Source organism: Anastrepha ludens, chromosome 6, assembly GCF_028408465.1.
Source record: "Anastrepha ludens isolate Willacy chromosome 6, idAnaLude1.1, whole genome shotgun sequence".
NCBI lineage: Eukaryota > Metazoa > Arthropoda > Insecta > Diptera > Tephritidae > Anastrepha > Anastrepha ludens.
The window spans coordinates 100858860-100877072 of NC_071502.1; the positions used below are offsets into that span (position 1 = coordinate 100858860).

The 18213-nt window shown below is 34.9% G+C and overlaps 1 protein-coding gene across 2 annotated transcripts in view; it reads left to right on the forward strand.

Moving 5' to 3' along the window:
- Positions 1 to 18213, forward strand: part of LOC128866385 (serine/threonine-protein kinase MARK2) — a 75379-nt gene that overhangs the window by 26948 nt on the left and 30218 nt on the right. For both annotated transcript variants that reach the window (XM_054107079.1, XM_054107080.1), the window contains 5 exons: positions 4655 to 6157; positions 14735 to 14950; positions 15054 to 15274; positions 17007 to 17288; positions 17471 to 17664. In XM_054107079.1, coding sequence (XP_053963054.1) covers positions 4841 to 6157; positions 14735 to 14950; positions 15054 to 15274; positions 17007 to 17288; positions 17471 to 17664 — 2230 coding nt within the window. In that variant the 5' untranslated portion in view covers positions 4655 to 4840. Of the gene's footprint in view, positions 1 to 4654; positions 6158 to 14734; positions 14951 to 15053; positions 15275 to 17006; positions 17289 to 17470; positions 17665 to 18213 lie in introns of those variants that run through there.

Here is an 18213-nt window from a genome sequence, read left to right on the forward strand (position 1 = left end):
AGTTATTGGGTAGTAATTTTAGACGGTCATTTGTGTTTTGTGGTGTTGCAGTATTGCAAAGCTTGCTTCGCATAGTTAGCTGAAGCGCACCCACTCCTAAGTAATGGGCACATTTAAGTCAGCCTATTGTGCTTGCCCTGCTCCCCTAAACGAATATTTTATGCTATGTTATTTAAATTATTTTTAATTATTTTCTTGCATACGAATGCCTATCGCTAAATCTTCAACTCTAACATCAAATTCGAAAGATTTTAATTGCTCTCTGCAGTATATGTCTAATAGGACACTAATATAACAAGCTGTAATTTTTCACATTCACAAAGGTTGTTTACATTATTTAAATGTTTTATTTTTTTTTTAATTAAATTTTTTTTTTTAATTTTGTAATATTTTTAGTGCCGTTTTTTCGCATTGTTTCTAATTTTTCAAGTTACCAAATTCTTACAGATATGTCTGTATGCGCTCATGTACGTATATGCTTTAATTATAAGCTAATTTTTAAGCTTCTTACTATAGGTTAAGTAGAAATTAAGGAGGTATTCCGCACTTCAAGGCTATCTGTAATTTTGTGTTTTAAACGTGCAGATCTTTAAGAGAGGCCTTTGATTTTCACAATATTTTGTTATATTATTTGATTTTAAATACCATATTTACAGTATTAAAACTAATTGAAAAATTTATAGTTGTATGCCTAAATTTATAGTTTAAAAAAGAAGTGGAGATTTCACAATCTCTTAATGAATTCCTGTCACTAAAGCAAAGCCATAAATAAAATGGCTGCTGGTGAAATGTAAATGGAAACGAAACTTCGTCGTATGCTCAGTTATTTACCTTACCTACTCGTATACATACATTTTCCTTGTTCAATTTCAACTAATACCTTTATTATTCTTTCTTTTTTTTGCTACTAATATCCGGGACCACAGAATCGGCTGACATACACAATGCTTAATATTTTTAAGTGCGCGTGCCTTTTAATTTTGATTTTAGTCAAACCAAACACCCACACATTTTTCGTATAATATCTAATTTTAATTTTTATAGCAGCACTCACGCATGAATCCTATGCTCGATGAAAGTGTGAGCGGTAACAATGTGAAATAAACAGCTGATTTTTGTTTATGCTAGAAACGTAGTGATGCCACTCTTTGATACAATTTATGGTTAGATTTGTATAAGCAAATATCTCTAAAATGCCAACAAGAAAGAAATATAATATTTTTATAGAATGACGAGCAGCCTTGAATATTTTGTTTTCGTCATAGTTAGCAAACACGCAGACATACATAGGCATGTAGATATGCCTTGTACTCGAATGCAAATCAGCACAGCGTTGCTATAGTAAATTTTTAGTGCCTCAATAGCGTGACACTTTAGAATTGGAGCATTGTATATTATTTTCAAGAAGTTTATTTTTAATTCATAGTATCTTAGTTTTTTGGCGGAACTACGCAATCCCATTGGCTGAGAAGCGCATTCACACCATATCGCCCTACATAATATTGTTCTCTGTTTGAAAATGAATTGATTTACAAATAAATAGGAATCAATTGTTTGGCATTAGTTGACTCAGATGTTTATCTTCAAACAATTTTTCATACAAATCATTAATTTTTGATACTTTTGAATATTGACCACATACATAAAAAATGTTCTGCCTCTTGAGATAGGCGCGGTAATATGAACTTAGAACAAATACAGCCACAAACGAGAGCGATTGCGACATGATAGAAATATGACTTAATGAAAAATTCACCTGGCTTCTGTTAATGTTTTTAATAGCCGTGGATGGGAGTATAATAGCTGATTGCGGGGTAACGGAAACATTTCTCTGGTAAAATGTTAAGTTGTATCATTTTCCACTGCTGCCATATGAGCAGGTGACATTGCAGTTTAGTATTATTTTTGTGTGTCTCTCCAATATATAAGGATGCCAAATATATCACTAATACTATGGACCAGGCATAGCTTTAAAATCCTGAAAACGAATTCAAATTCACACAGTAAATAATTGTGCGTTTTATTTAAATTCCGGTCTTGACTTAATTTACTGAAATAATATTTACAATTTAACGGACAAAAGCAAAATACACAATGATACTGTCCGGGTAATGGGCTATTGACTAGTTTCGGAGCCCTGCAAGAGCCCATTTCATATTTATTGTGCAAATATTTGATACTGCAAAGATATTACGGAAAGATTGTCCACATTTGCTCAAATAGCAGTGTAGTTTTAATAAGGGTGCCGATGAGCTTTAGAAAAACCTTTTATGGTAGACACAATGAACCTTTTCTGGCCTGAATACATGTTATCTATTCAAAGCGTTACCATTTGCTATTTTTTGCATACTTAAAAAAATATCAATATTTTTTTAACTTTATTATTATTAGTTTTTGATTGTTTTTGTCAATCGTGCAACTGTCAAATGAAGTTTTAAATTGAGTATTAAAATGTCTTATAGTGATGCCGGTCAATAAATCTGAATCACCAAATAATTTATATCACTTGAAATGAAAACACTTGTTATAATGATATTTCTGTCTTAGATTGTGTTATCTTAACATTGGAAATCCGTTGGAAAAATCACTTTCATTCATAATTTAGACAACTTTTTTTGCCGTTATAAATGTGTGGTGACTAAATTACTTTATTTTATTCAAGATTATTTGTAATTAATTTCAAGTATTTTCGTATTTTCATTGAGATGCGATAAAGTTTCAAAATTACATCCAAATATATATCCCTCAAAGCGTAAGGCCTGCACTTTAAATTACAAAGCGATATACAGTTAACTTAAGTATTTTGTAAATTGTATAGGGTACATTTATGTACGTATGCAAAATCGAGTGTAAAATTATACAAAATGGCTGCATTTGTGAATTAGTATAGTTAAAAATATTAATTAGTACTTAAACAAGTCGTTCTAGCACTTATTTTATCACATTAATTGTTTATTAAGTGTATATTAATTAGCGCAAATTTATATAATGTTCTATTTTCACCCAGCTATATATAAGTTTATATTATTATATTCATGCGCATCACAAATGCGACAGTGGAAAATTTCGCATAACAAATTATAGTTTGAAATTAATTCTAGAGCAAATATTTTACTAATATATAACGAGAAAGACATGCTTCCTTTAATTTCGTTAACTTTTCATAATTTCATTATTAGTCAGTATCTAATTAAAGCTGTCAACAAATGCGACACAGTCACATTGTAAACAATGCGCATCATTTTTGCGACTTTGCACTTTTTCGTCGTGAACACAAATATGTACATACATACGAATACGTTAAGGTCTTCCGGATAATTTCGTTTGTAAATACGTAATGCTACGTTTACACTTAGCCGAAAATCAAGCACTTAGCAAAAAAATTTAATAAAAAAAAAATTTGCCGTAGCCGAATAGGTTGGTGCGTGACTAGCATTCAGTAGTTCCCAGGTTCGAAACATCTGCCACGAAAAACCACTTTATAGAAAATATTTTTTCTATAGCGGTTGCCTCTCGGCAGGCAATGGCAAATCTCCGAGTGTATTTCTGCCATAAAAAGACTTCTCATAAAAATCATTTGCCGCTCGGAGTCGGCTTAAAACTGGCTTAGGTGTCTTCATTTGTGGAAAAGCATTAACACCCACACCACAAATCGGAGCACGAGCTCGGCCAAACACAAAGCAATAAAGTAAGCGCCAATTATAAAATATTATATAAAAGGGCCGATTTGTATTTTTAAAATTTTTTTTTGTATTGTTAAATGTAGTACGAAATTTAACCATGAAAAATGCCTGTTATTAAAACAAAAACAAAAAAAACAATATCAACAAATGATATCTCAAATCTTACAGCATGCATAATATTGAGGCATCGCAAGGTTGCATTTACGCTGCCCTTGTTGTGGTACTAATATAGCATAAGCAATCCCCATAAATGTTTGGAGAGCGGTGACCGCATATAAATTTGGTTCGTTCTAATAACATACAAAATTAATCACCCTGTCGGAGGATTTAAAATTTTTGCAAATGGCGTACGTCAATCATATTATATTTGACACTTGTGAACTACAGACCTCAAATACATATACAGACTGACAAGCAATGGAGCGCGTAAGGTTTAAAATAAATATTCCCATCGCTTTAAATAGTTTATTTAGTAAAAAAGTTACTCAAAAACAAAATTGGATGCGCCACCTTGTGGAACCGACTGTCGTATTATGGTGCTGCAAGTTTGCGTATTCGTTAACAATTAAATTTTTCAACAATGTTCATTTTGCTAATATTTGCATTTAAGGAACACAAATTTCCCTTAGTAGATATTCGCAGTAGTTTCTTTAAGAACATTTTGTTTTTGTAATATTTTACATTTGTATTATATTTTATATGCCTAATGTACGAAATAGCGCTTGGCGATTTTTGTGACAATAAGTTCAAGAACGACTACATTGTAACTAGTTCATAAGTTTTATGTTCCGAACAACTAAACTTAAAAACATTTTCATGCGCGTAAATTAAACAACTTTACCGTCGCTATGTCTGGTACTCTTTAGAAATACATACAATCACCCAACTAATATTTCTATCGTGCACCAGACTCCGGTTCGATGTAAAATTGTTTAGTTCTTATATCTAAACATATTTTTGTGCAAACACAGGTTATTTTAGATTGAAGTAAAGCGAAATACAGTTCCTGCTGCATCTCGATTTGCTTACATACGAATACGCTTTATATGCGCAAGTGTGTTATCAAACGGAGTTGCAACGCTTAAAAAGAAAAATTTAAAAAACAAAAAAAAAAAAAAACAAGTAGCTGCTTTGCTCCAATTGTTGAGTATTTGGCCATGAGAGAAATGGAGACTCCCGATTTGAATCGCGCTGATAGTACGCGAAAAAGCTTCCGCCTACCGACGCATCGTAAAGGCATGGCACCAGCACCGCCGACCATTACTAAAGTCGATTTAGATATCGATGACAAAAGTGATGACATGGCATCTGCCGTTGGCGAATTTGATGGAGAGCAGCAGTCAGCAGTAATCAACGCTGATGCTGTGGACGAAGTTTATTCAGCACAAGGCATGAGCGGTAATAATACTAAAAATAATATGGAAATTATTCCGCGATCCAATCGGATGACTTTGCCAAGGGATAACGATATTATTATAGATGAAGATGTGGTGAGGTTGCGCAATAAGATATCAATTACTCGAAATGCAGCTTCATCTATAACACCGTCGTACACAATAGCAGCAATGCCAACAACAACAAAATTGACCAAGGAACCCACTTTAGTGCTCACTGCCGAAGATGATGTGAATGTATCCTTTGCACTCGGCTCGATTGAGAAGCATATTTTCGAAATGGAAGAAAGTTTTAAGAAAATGGAACATGTACGCCAGCCAAGTATCGAAGAATTAAGGTTGGACCGGAAGAAGCAAAGTAAACGTTATGGTGAAACAGAGAATTTACTACAACCTGGCAATAGTGAAATGGCCTCCGGCACCGGTTTCAGCTACCTGCCTCCGCCCTCTGATATGGAAAATTCAAGTGACTCCATTACTGATTTCCAACGTGGCACCGGCGCACGCAGCTCTGTCGGTGCTTACTCCAAAGGTGTTACAGCGCCATATAAAACGAAAATTACACGCACATCTTCCGACACTAAAAATAGCGAAACAATGGCAATGCGTGATATCATAAAGCAAAAGAAGACTGTGGCAGCTCCGCCACAGCCAAGCATTAGAGAGACTTTGCGTTATGGCAACGAATCGAAACGGATTATTACTTCAACGAACACTCCGCACACCTCGCACACCACAAACAACATCACTTCTCCCAATACTGGCAAAACGATCTCGCATGCAGATGCAGCTTTAATTGATAAACATCGCGAAGAAAATTTGAAAAAATTTGAATCGATGATTAGTCAGAGGGCGGCAGCTAATAAAAGTGGAATTGCCAAACATGTGCCGTCGACGCGTGTCACGACGGCCGCCGTGCCAACCGAGCGTGAGAAAGTGCTGGCAAGACCAAATCATATTATAACTACGCCAAAGGTAGCAGCAGCACATATGGCACCAGCGGAAAGGACGACTGGATCGAATGCCGTGCACACTGTTTACAATAATCGACACATTGGCAATGTTGTACATAATAACCAGGTAAAGTTTGAGCTTCTTGAGTAAGCACCTTTGAGAGCAAATTCTCTTAGGATATGAAACCGTTATTTAAGGAACCCTTTTTTTGTATTTCTTTTTATACTCAACCAATACTATAAGTAATAAAAATATGAAAGATTTAGTAGTTTTAGTCTAAGTTAGCTTTGCAATATAATAAATAACACAAATAATGGCACAGTGGTGAAAGCATAAAAAATAGTGTTGTGTGTAATTTGCTTTTACTCATATTGTTCACCTTCTTCTCTAATGCAGGAAGTGTTAATTTTTGCTACAAAAAAAGTGCCTAACTGCCTAAAGCCTACTCACAATCACTAGCCATGCATGACAGGGTCTTTTAAGCTCGAGTTTCTGCTATACATTTTTATTTAATACGTATGAGAACTAATTATTTCCTTATGGACATGCAGATATAGCAGAGGCGTCTTCAATTTATACACAATAAATGATATTTTCTCTACCTCGATAATTTCGCAAGGAAATGGTCCTACAGAAAATTATTATTATTTTATTGATTTTTCCCGGGAATTTCGTTTGCAATAAATTGTTTGTTTCGTTGGTGGCGTGGCATGTCGCATCCAATATCTCTTTCAAACCACTTATCGTCAATATTTACACCATCAATAATAGTCCAAAAATCGTTGTTAACTTAACTCGGTAGACGGTGAGCGAATTTCCAGCTGGATTTGGTCTCAATCTTCTCAAGTTCAATGCTTTCCCTTAAGGTGCACTGATGTTCCTAAATTGTATGCCTAGCCAGCCGGTCGACTAAAAATTTCTAATTTAAATTTTTATTTCGGGATCTGTTAGAAGATTATAATGGCCCATATTTCTACAATTAATTGTAATTTTATTGTAGAAACGCTTTCGTAATGTGATAGCTATCAAAATAAAACACCACTAAAAAGAAAATCGAACTTGAAAGACCCTGTAAGCACTACACTTCTCATATAATAAATAGTTTCGTACTGAAACCAACTACCTGCGATTGAACCAACACTTAACAAAATTGTTGCATAACCTAACATTCGTGAATATATGAATATAAATTAACACAACTCTTTAATTTGAAAAGTTAACACTAAAACTCTTTAATTTTACAAACATTTTAATATTCTGCTAGAAGCTGCTTTCATATTCACTAGTCGCATAGCAAGTTGTGAAAAAAAAACAAAAAAATGTCCTTGAATCCAACGTTACATACAATGTTTCAGCACTGCATTATTATTACAATATTATTTTTTTTTTTTTGACAGAGGGCAAACAATTTTGTTAGAAGCAATTTGTTGTGATCAAAGAGAAGTAAACGAGACAAAAATACATCTAAATTTGCAAATAGACATAGAACTATTAAATTTGGTGAACAAGTATATTAAAAAATATCCCTCCCTATACTTGGAAGCACTGGCCTAAATGTGTCTCTTCTGAGATAAGAAGTTAAAAACAGGATTACGTGAATACCACTAAACTGTTGTTGCTTTCACATAATACTTCGTTTAGCGAGCAGGGGAATTCTCTTGCAACTAGGAAAGTGGTGAATCCAAAGCCGCTAATGATGTTTACAGTTATGAAGAAAATCTTTTGTGGTGGGATAAACCCACGAAGGAGACATCGAACAACAAACAAATCACAAATATTTATAACTTTGGATGCACTGAGGGAAAATTTAGAGAGAGTATCGAAATGGGCAGCCAATCGGGTAACTAATTGATTTAGCCACCGATAGCGTATCGCTAAATGAAAAAGTCGTCTGTTGTTGAATGCTAGACATGAGCAGAGATGATGAATAATAGAATACAAGATTAGGCAGATTTAAGCGGAGTTTGGAAGTAATTCTGCTGTGACGGTAGATGAGCTGCGGGAGAGAACTAAGCAGAAATATCATATGTCAGAATAGTGAACTTTTATAATAATAAATGTGCGGTTAGACTAATTAAATTATTAGAAGAGAAGATATTCTTTTTTTCGTGTTTTTTGTTGTAATAGATTTGATCAAATTCAGTGTGAGTGTGGTGTAATGACATCGCGATATGCGCAGTTTTATGTGTTTTTTCAACCGTAATTAAACCATCTACAAAAACGCCCATGGTCAAGGAGTGCGAATGCATAAAGTAAAGTAACTGTGACCAGTCGTCTACGCCGTGAACTCGTCAATGTAAGAGGCATTGCATATTTTTGGGGCACAACTAATTTATTTATAATTATTTTTTGTGTGTTCTTGATTGTAAATTTTAAGAATTCAAAGCAGCTACAACTTACTTACTTATTTTGGGTTAAATTAAAAAAAAGTGGCGCGCATCAGTTAAATGAAATAATGATATATAGTAATTAATTTGCCAGTTTAGCAAAGGGTGCTTTATAATATATTTGGTGTGCAACTAAGTTCTCGCAGTTTTTTTTTATGAAAATACAACTTTATTCTGAAAAAAAAAAACGTTACAAGTGAATCTTTGAAAGTATTGCCCATCGCTGGATACTACTTTTTTCCATCTTTCTGGTAGATCTCGTATACCGTCGCGGTAAAACTGTTCATCTTTGGAGGCTATCCACGGGTAAAGCCATTTTTTGATGTCTTCATATGAATGGAACTGCTGGTCAGTTAGACCATGTGCCATCATCGGATCAGGTGATAATCGGACGGCGGAATATCTAGAGGTGTGGTAGGATTTCCCCATTTCGGTGTTTCCAGGTAGGTTTTAACGGGTTTGGCAACGTGAGGCCGAGCGTTGTCATGCTGTAGAATAACTTTTTCATGCTTCACGATGCGATGAAGAAAACCCTTCCTTTTTTGCCGCTGGAGCAGTTGTTCACAGGCGAAAAAACGACATTCAATATCCCTTGGTTTTAACTCATAAGGAACCAAAGTCCCCTGTTTCTGAATCATTCCCAAAGTATGCAATTGCTTGGAAATGGATTGGCGGGTAACTTCTAATGCTGAAGCAAGCCTTTCTTGCGTTTGACACGAATCCTCCTTTTTGTAGCTTTCGATGCGCTAGAGCCGCCGTTTTTTTTCGAATGAAAGCACTTCCCACTTCGGCACACAATCAGACATTTTCACAAAACCAAAAGTATATGATATCAAAACAAAATCATTAATGTGTTGTTGTTGTTGTAGCAGCATAAACATTTCCCATACTTACATACGGGGAATGCTGCTGGAGTGGCAATCCTTGGCCGGATATAAATCCGGGTCGTTTCGGTAACAGAGAACCGACTGCCGTGGAAAAAATGCATTAATGTGTCGAAGCAGTTTTTTTACCATATGTCTAAGCTTAATTTATGACGTTTAGGTTATGTTAGAATCTACTAGCACACACTGCTGGCGGCATCTATTGACAAACAGCGGGAACTCAGTGGCACACCTTATGGTATTGACTTTTTCAATTTGGGATGTTTTAGTTTGTCTAATAACTGTCTTTGTCTTGTCTTGAAACTGCCAATTTTGTTTTTTAAAAAGTCATATTTTAAATTTAACAATTTCTAGTACAGTAACGAAATAATGAAAACATAAAATTTTGATTCAATACAAAAGAAAAAATATTAGGTTTTCTAAAAAGTTCGGTAATAAATTTCAGCAAAGTTGAAACATTCTTGTTTGTGTTGTCATGTTTTATTTGATTTTTTTTTGTTTGGGTAGAATCATTACACCAGCATTGCAAAATCTCTCAGATTTCTTCTATTTTACTTTTACTCATTACGCGAGTTTTTAAGAGAGATCGAAGCAAACGATAGTTTGTAGATGCAGAAGGCATTCAAACTTTCCCGTCAAGCTTTCTTTCCAGTCCAGTGTTGCCCTGACGGATATCATGCCGTTGCTGATTTCTAATTCCATCAGTTTCATTGAATCATTGTTGAAATCAGCGGAAATCGGAAATTAATCTTTTGGTGGTTGTGCTATAAGTTCTCATAACAGTGTACGTATATACCCTTCCTATGCCAGCAAACATATAATGTTACCTCTCTTGGCGTAAATTCCGCCTTTGTTAATATTTTAGAAGGTTTACCCCGATCTTTTGGGTACGCCATTGTCATATGTGATCATTTCTTAATCAACCAGTGTTCATTCTACCGAAAAATTGCTTGATTTCGTTTCGCTTCAGCAAAGTTTCGCAAAAGAAAATTCAGCCCCTCAATTCATTTGATCCACCCACACCTCGAACTTATTTTTGTATAAGGATTTTTGTTTTGTTTTGTCAAATGGGTCAAAACTGTTTGGTGATGCTGAACATCCCTCTCTAGTAGTGTAAAAATAATTATTTTGTCGCGATCTCTTCTCGAATTTTTTCTATGATTTCATTTTTTTAGTGATGGGTCGTTGAACTAACAACATTTTTTGATTTTGCTTCTTTTAAATTACAAATGTTTTTAGCAGTCTTTCCAAGAGATGTTCGAGCCACTTTTAAGAAATTGCTTCCGGTTGTTGATTATTAATCAGAAAAATTAACCGAATAAAAGATAAATAAAACTAAAATAAATAACTAAATTAATGAGTAGTTAACACGAACCCTATTTACATTTGTTTATGACACCCCCACATGAATAGTAATTTTATAAGTCTCCAACAATTGATTGAATATTTTAAGCTTTTCCTGAGCGCGAACTAAGCTTGGCCACATGCAGTTATTTCAGTAAAAAATTGGAATATTATTGCAAAAGTTTAGACTCATACATACCTCTTCCCTTTCCTCTTCCCCTTCTTCCTTTCAATGGTACCACAGCATATTAATTAAAATTCTCGTCCAAGTGAGCCCTTCTCCCTCAAAGCAACCATCTGACCTAATCTTAGGTTAAGTTCAAATGCATTCATACTTAAATATGTATGTACATATTTATACGAGTATGCATCTATTTATGGGTCATATAACGAAGCCGCGACCTAAATTTGTCAGATTTCCGTATATGGGATTCATAAAGAAAGTACGGAAAGATAGGTGCGATTTTCAAAGTCAGCTTTACTGTTATGCATATGACACGCAACCGTGCATAATAATTTATTATAAAAAAGGGTGCATGTGTTGGTTATGAAGATTTACTATTTCTTATATTAAATGTTTGATTGTTGATATTCTATCGATAAATCGATATTGATGGCAATCATCTGATTTTACGGGATAATTCGTGGTTTTTATTGTTGTAACAGCGTAGAAAAATGTCCAATATATTTTTGGGAAATGCTGCTGAAGGGTCAGTTCTAGGCCAGATTAAAAACTTGTTTTCTCCGGTAACGTAACGCCCCTTGTCATCACTTAATAAAGAATTTAAATATGAGTTTAACTGCAAACCCAATTTACTAGTCCTCCAAAACCTAAAAAAAAAATACCTAAGTCATGTCTGACTGAATGAATATAAAATGTAAAACCATCGAAAATTAGCTGTTATTAACATCAAAGCTGTCGCTGCGATTGAAAAATTATAGGACCTTTTTTGTAGTAGAGAAGACACATCGATTAACAAGCCTACTAATGAGACGCGATGCCTGCCGCGATACTTGCTGTTGTTGTTGTAACAGTATACTTAATATACCGCGATACTTGCTCTTCAACCCCAATTGCCCAAATAATGTAGGGTTGTAGTTGGAAGTGAGCATAGGCTTTAATCTGTTTGGTTTTTTAAGTGGTTTCTCGCCAAAAAGTGGGCGTGGAATTACATAATTTTCAAAATACCGCATCGCTGTGCTCTCAGATAGTCGGGATTTTGTTATATTCAGCCAATCGATGTTAATTTAGCAATTGTGCCTACAATTTTAGCGGGCCTACAATCAGGTAATCGAGGGTAATCCAATTTGAGATTCTAATCATCCAATTATTCCCCGCAACAGTTAAGCTGAGATGGTTGAAATGGTGATTTTGAGCAATCTTCCAATAAGAGTGATAGGCACCTGAATTTTCTGCAATTGCAAACGCCCAAATATCAAATGTAACGAATATGAGCTGAAAAGATCGTCCAATCTGTAAGTAAATCTCATCAATATCTTTACTGAGCTTAATGACGATTCTAGCAAAAAATGGAAAAAATAAACAGGATACTTTGCAGCTCGTACTCTGCAAATATTAAACTAAAAATGATCACGAAACTGTGGTTTTGTTTAAGTAAAGTTATATGTTTGCATATGAGAGCGTCCACTTAAATATTTTCCCTTGTGATATCATTGCAGCGGAAAAGGCAGATGAGGGTTATGAAAAACAAAAGACCGGGTGATGCATAATCGCGGTCGTGTCGACTGACTCATGTCGCTGCTAATAAAATTCATCAGATGGTTAATACGTGGGCCTGCGTAGCAAGGAATTGAATATGAAGGGGCAAATCCTAGCGCTATGAGAGCAGAACAGTTGGGGAGAAGATGCTGAGATGATTCCAGCTCGAACTCCCGGCAATTGCCGCAAAACGGTTTTGAAGTAAGGCCGAGTCTCAACCGAGTGTACCTAGCAGACAATGTCCGACTGCTGTTTTGTTAATTTTAGGAGCTCCCTTTGAGCGCCTCTAATCCACATTTAAAATCCAGAAAGATTAAGCTACCTTGCGAGTTGTTGAAGTTGCGCAGCGCTCGCTAAGTTTACGCGAAGTCCATCTTTCCAGGAGCAGGCCACAAGTATTGAAGGGGATCCCACTTCTCTTGTTTTGCGAGGAAACTATCTCAGAGGCTCCTCGTCTAGCTAGCTCACTCGCCCAGCAGTTTCCCGGAATGCTCCTGTAGTCAGGTACCTAATTTTGAAGCCCACGGATGTGGTCGAGAGGGACGTCAGGCATTCCCTGATCCATTTCGGACGCACCATTATCGACCCAGGACCCTAATTGCTACTTGGCTGTCGGAGTAAATGTTTACTTGAAACTGTCGAGTACTTTCTGTACATCTGTTCAGAAGCAGGCCACCATCTAGCGAGCATTTGAGTACAGATCTGTGCTGGATCTATATTCGTGCTCACTTTGATGGATCTTGCTTGTTTTCTTCAATATAGTCATTTAATGTTGAAATGCCACTGAGTTTCTATTTGAGTGTTCAGTTTTATCGCCGTCATCATCTTAACATCAACTATAGTAATATTCAATTTCATTATGCATTAAAAAAAATAATAATAATTTTAATATGAAACGCACTTAAAACCCATTTGTGGACTATTTTTTTAATGGTTCACAAATCATCTACTACTTACTTCTAAAACCAAGATTAAATTATATAGATACTAAATAATAAAATATCGGTAAAGTGTACAAGTTAGAAATGGATAACCACAAAATGTATAGAAATATTACCTACATTTATTTTGCTAATTGAACAAACCCAATTTATAAAAAAAAACATACAAACTTACATATATTAACCAATTGTTTAAGCAACTACAAAAAGAACATACCCAAAACTATAAATAAATTTGCATACATCAGTCAGCCTTATCACTGAGTCCGTCGTAGAAAAGTTACGAATACAACCTTCCGCTACGACCACGAATTCGGCCATACTACATATATCCGGCCAAGGACCGTCGCTCCCGCAGCACTCGCTGTACATGTATGGGGAATGTTTTTGCTACTACAACAGCAACAAACCCAAAAAATCTATCACTGAATCCATGTAAACTCGGAAAAAGTGCTGCTGGACTCCAATGCCAAATATTGATGTTTCGACATCAGCTGGCATGAAGTAACCAAACAAAGTTTAGTTCTTTACCGTTATTCTACAATGATTCCCCTTTACTTGCGAATGAAATGAATTCTTTTGGGAGAGTAGGAATATTTTTGCATGAAGAAAGGCAACAAAATTTAAGAATACTTCAAATGCAGCTGAAAACATTGAGAAATGCCTTTTTAAGACTTTGTAAATGGTGGAAAATTTATGAGGAAAATTCTTGGTTGCTAAAATACATAATTTTACAACTTTAAATTGCAGATTTGTTAAAATTTTTGAATGAATAAATTAGCTGGCAGGCTAATCACCTACAGCAAATATCAAAAAAAAAAAATTGTTAAATTTGATACTCACATTTCACTAATTTACCATATTTTTATAAATTGGTATAATAAAAGAGATTATTCCTTCTAAAAATGAGTTTTTTTTGAAACTTTTCGGACAACCAAAACACGTCATAAGAAGTTCTTCGAAATGGCGCTACGAATAAACTCAGTGAAGCCACTCTACCAATCTCGAATTTACGACTTAACCATTCGAACTCAGTGATGCGATTTTTTATGAAAATCGTTCTATCGATAGATTCAGTGATAGGGCTGAGTGTTTACTGAAAAACTTTGTCTTCGTACCATATAAAGGCATATTCCGACATTCATCTGATTCATTTTGTAATGAACTAAAAATTTGAGAGAAATAATTAAATTTTGCAGTTGAAACAAGTTACGACGTCACTCGCGCTTAGAAAGGGACTGTAACTCACTATCTTGTAAAATGAATCAAGTTCATGTGAATTTCAGAACGTGCCTTGAAATTAGGTTTTATTCATAACCATCACACAACACATAAATAAATATTATATGCACATAATACATATGTACATATAATTCACGTATGTACCATATATCACATTTATTACATTTCACTTTTCTCACTTTCAGGGCTCTCCTAATATGCAACTGCGTAGCAGTGCTCCAATGCGTTGGCGTGCCACAGAGGAACATATTGGAAAATATAAGCTTATAAAAACAATCGGAAAGGGCAATTTCGCTAAAGTAAAATTAGCAAAGCATTTGCCTACTGGTAAAGAAGTGGCTATTAAGATCATTGATAAAACCCAATTAAATCCGGGGTCCCTGCAGAAGCTCTTTAGAGAAGTAAGTTGAATGAAACTTTCATATATGTTTAGTATACCTTTATACGGTATAACTTTTTTTTATTAAATTAAAAGAGAATACTAAATTCAAATTTCTATTCAAGGTTAGAATTATGAAGATGCTTGATCATCCAAATATTGTGAAACTTTTTCAAGTTATCGAGACCGAAAAGACATTATATCTGGTTATGGAGTATGCGTCCGGTGGGGAGGTATTTGATTATCTTGTTTTGCATGGCCGAATGAAGGAGAAGGAAGCACGTGTTAAATTCCGACAAATCGTATCAGCTGTGCAGTATTGCCATCAAAAGAGAATTATACACAGGTTGGTTATGAGAGAATGAAATCATTTTAAACAAATTACACCGCAATTCAATATGGCAGCGATCAAACAGACTGAATATATGCGTTTAACCCAACGTAAGGGTCAAGCTCCATCTGGTACCACTAAGGACCAATAGGTCTATGTGATGGCTTTCAGCCAGCCATGTCAACCTAACCTAGCCTAACCCATTAACATCATTCAAAATTCAAATTCAGAGACAAAAAAAAAACACTAGACATATTTTCGTTTCTGATTGATAGCAGGCTTTAAATAAAAAATACCTTGAGCACCACAAGTTGATTTTATTGGAGAATGATACGAATTTCAATCAGTTGCTATTTTCATATGCTTTCATTTTTAATTTTATATTCAGCCTCATTGATGAGAATCCTGTGTGAGCAAATCAATTGCATAAATTGCACTACAAGGGTCGTTTGAAAAGTCCGTGCAAAGCCAGAGAGATGGCAGTACTGGCACGTATCGCGGATATGTTTAGTTGGTAACATCTCTTGGAAGAACACACACCAAGTTTCAGGCAGAGCGGTCTATTTCTTTGTATTTGGCCCGACCCTTTTCCGACAATGCACCAGCTCACGCCTCAGCAGTTGAGGTCGCAAAATGAATGGACACAGGGTTCCAATTCGTTTCTCATCCCTCCTTTCCTCCAGACTTGGCTCCCTCGTGTTCTTTGTTGGTTTCTTAGATATGTGACCGTGATGCTACGACAACCTCTGTGCATTTTTATTATGAACAAGTTTTTCATATTAGGTGAAGGCATTATTTGTTAGGCAAATAGTTTCAAGCAGTTTTCTGAATCATATACAATTCGTAGGCAGAGAAGAAAATACTCACATGCCAGTCCGACTCAACGATTTCCATGATTTTATCAGCATTTTCTATGATTGACCTATCAGAATGGATCCATTGGAATCTCCTCTTTACTGTTGCATTTAATGCTGTATTGGGACCATAGAAATATAAATTTTTCTAACGCACGCCACAAATAGGGGGGGGAGCTCGGCCAAACACCTAACAGAAGTGTACGCATCACTTATTTTTATTTATTTTTTATTCGAAGAGCATAACAAGTACCGAAGGGTGTAACTTTTAAAAGGCCCTTTATTTGTTCCACACGACCGCCGTAGCCGAATGGGTTGGTGCGTGACTACCATTCGGAATTCAGAGAGAACGTAGGCTCGAACCTCAGTGAAACACCAAAATGAAGAAAAAGTTTTTTCTAAAAGCGGTTGTCCCTCGGCAGGCAATGGCAAACCTCCGAGTGATTTTCTGCCATGAAATAGATCCTCATAAAAACCATTTGCCGTTCGGAGTCGGCTTGAAACTGTAGGTCCATACAACAACATCAAGACGTACGCCACAAATAGGAGGAGCCGGCCAAACACCCAGAAAGGCTGTACGCGCAAATTATATATATATATATATATATATAGATAACGTAGAACTGCAAAACGTGCGCGAAAAAACAGAAATGTAGCTGCTACTATTTATTGTATTTTATTTGTTCTATTTTATTATTATTTTATTGTATAATTATTTTTATTTTATAATTTTTTTATTTAATTATTATTTTTATTTTATTATCATTTTTATTTTTTAATTATTTTATATTAATTTTTATTTTATTATTATTTTTATTTCAATATTATTTTTATTATAAATTGTTTCAACATTCTATACGCCTTTTTTGCTAATTTTATCTTGTTTCTTGAAGGGATTTAAAAGCTGAAAATCTGTTGCTGGACAGTGAATTAAATATAAAAATAGCCGATTTCGGATTTTCAAACGAGTTCACGCCCGGTTCTAAACTGGATACATTTTGTGGCAGCCCACCATATGCTGCACCTGAATTATTCCAGGGAAAGAAATATGATGGACCTGAGGTGGACGTTTGGTCTTTGGGCGTGATTTTGTACACACTAGTAAGTGGTTCATTGCCATTTGATGGTTCCACATTAAGAGAGCTTCGAGAACGTGTGCTCAGAGGCAAATATAGGTAAGTTATGCACTTACATAGCACAAACAGTGATTTCAAATGAGAGTAACTAATCAAAAATATACCTTGAATATCAGCAAACGAAAAGGAAATAGATTTTCCAATAACAAGAGTTAACCACTAATGTAAAAAGAAACATCCAAACTTACAAAAATACGTTTTCTGTTATTTTACTTCAATAGGATTCCCTTCTATATGTCAACTGACTGTGAAAATTTACTTCGTAAATTCCTTGTATTGAATCCAGCCAAACGCGCCAGTCTGGAAACTATTATGAGTGATAAGTGGATGAATATGGGGTTTGAAGATGACGAATTAAAACCCTATATAGAACCAAAACAAGATCTAGCTGACCCCAAACGGATAGGTAAGACGGGTACTGTACACAAACTAATACCTTGACTTTTTATGTGTGTGTAGTTAGTTAGCAGTGTTTTCTCCCTTAATTAATGCCTGCATGCATTTTCAATTATCCAAAAAGTATTATATTATAGTATAACTTTAATTTTGAATGGGGTAGTAATCAAGTATTAACAAATGAATTGTGATTGAGCTGATTTTGAAATCACTCAGCAAAATTTTGTACAGGCCAAACTACAATACTACATATGTGCGATAAGGTCTAGTGAAAATTTATTTTAAAAATGTATAATATATAGAAAAATATATAGAGAATTTGTGCGATAACAATTTATGCGTTTTCTTCAACGTAACGGAAGGATTGATGTTGTGCCCCAAATGTGTTTTTTTTTTGTTAATTTTTTTATTACCTTCATGTATAATATTTGTTTTGAATTCGTATTTCTCTATGACAATTTATTGTTATAGTTTACATATTTGTTTGTATATTTAAAACGAATAAGTACATATAAATACTTTCCTAACTATTTGAAATAATGTAAATACCATAGTACAAAAAACTCGA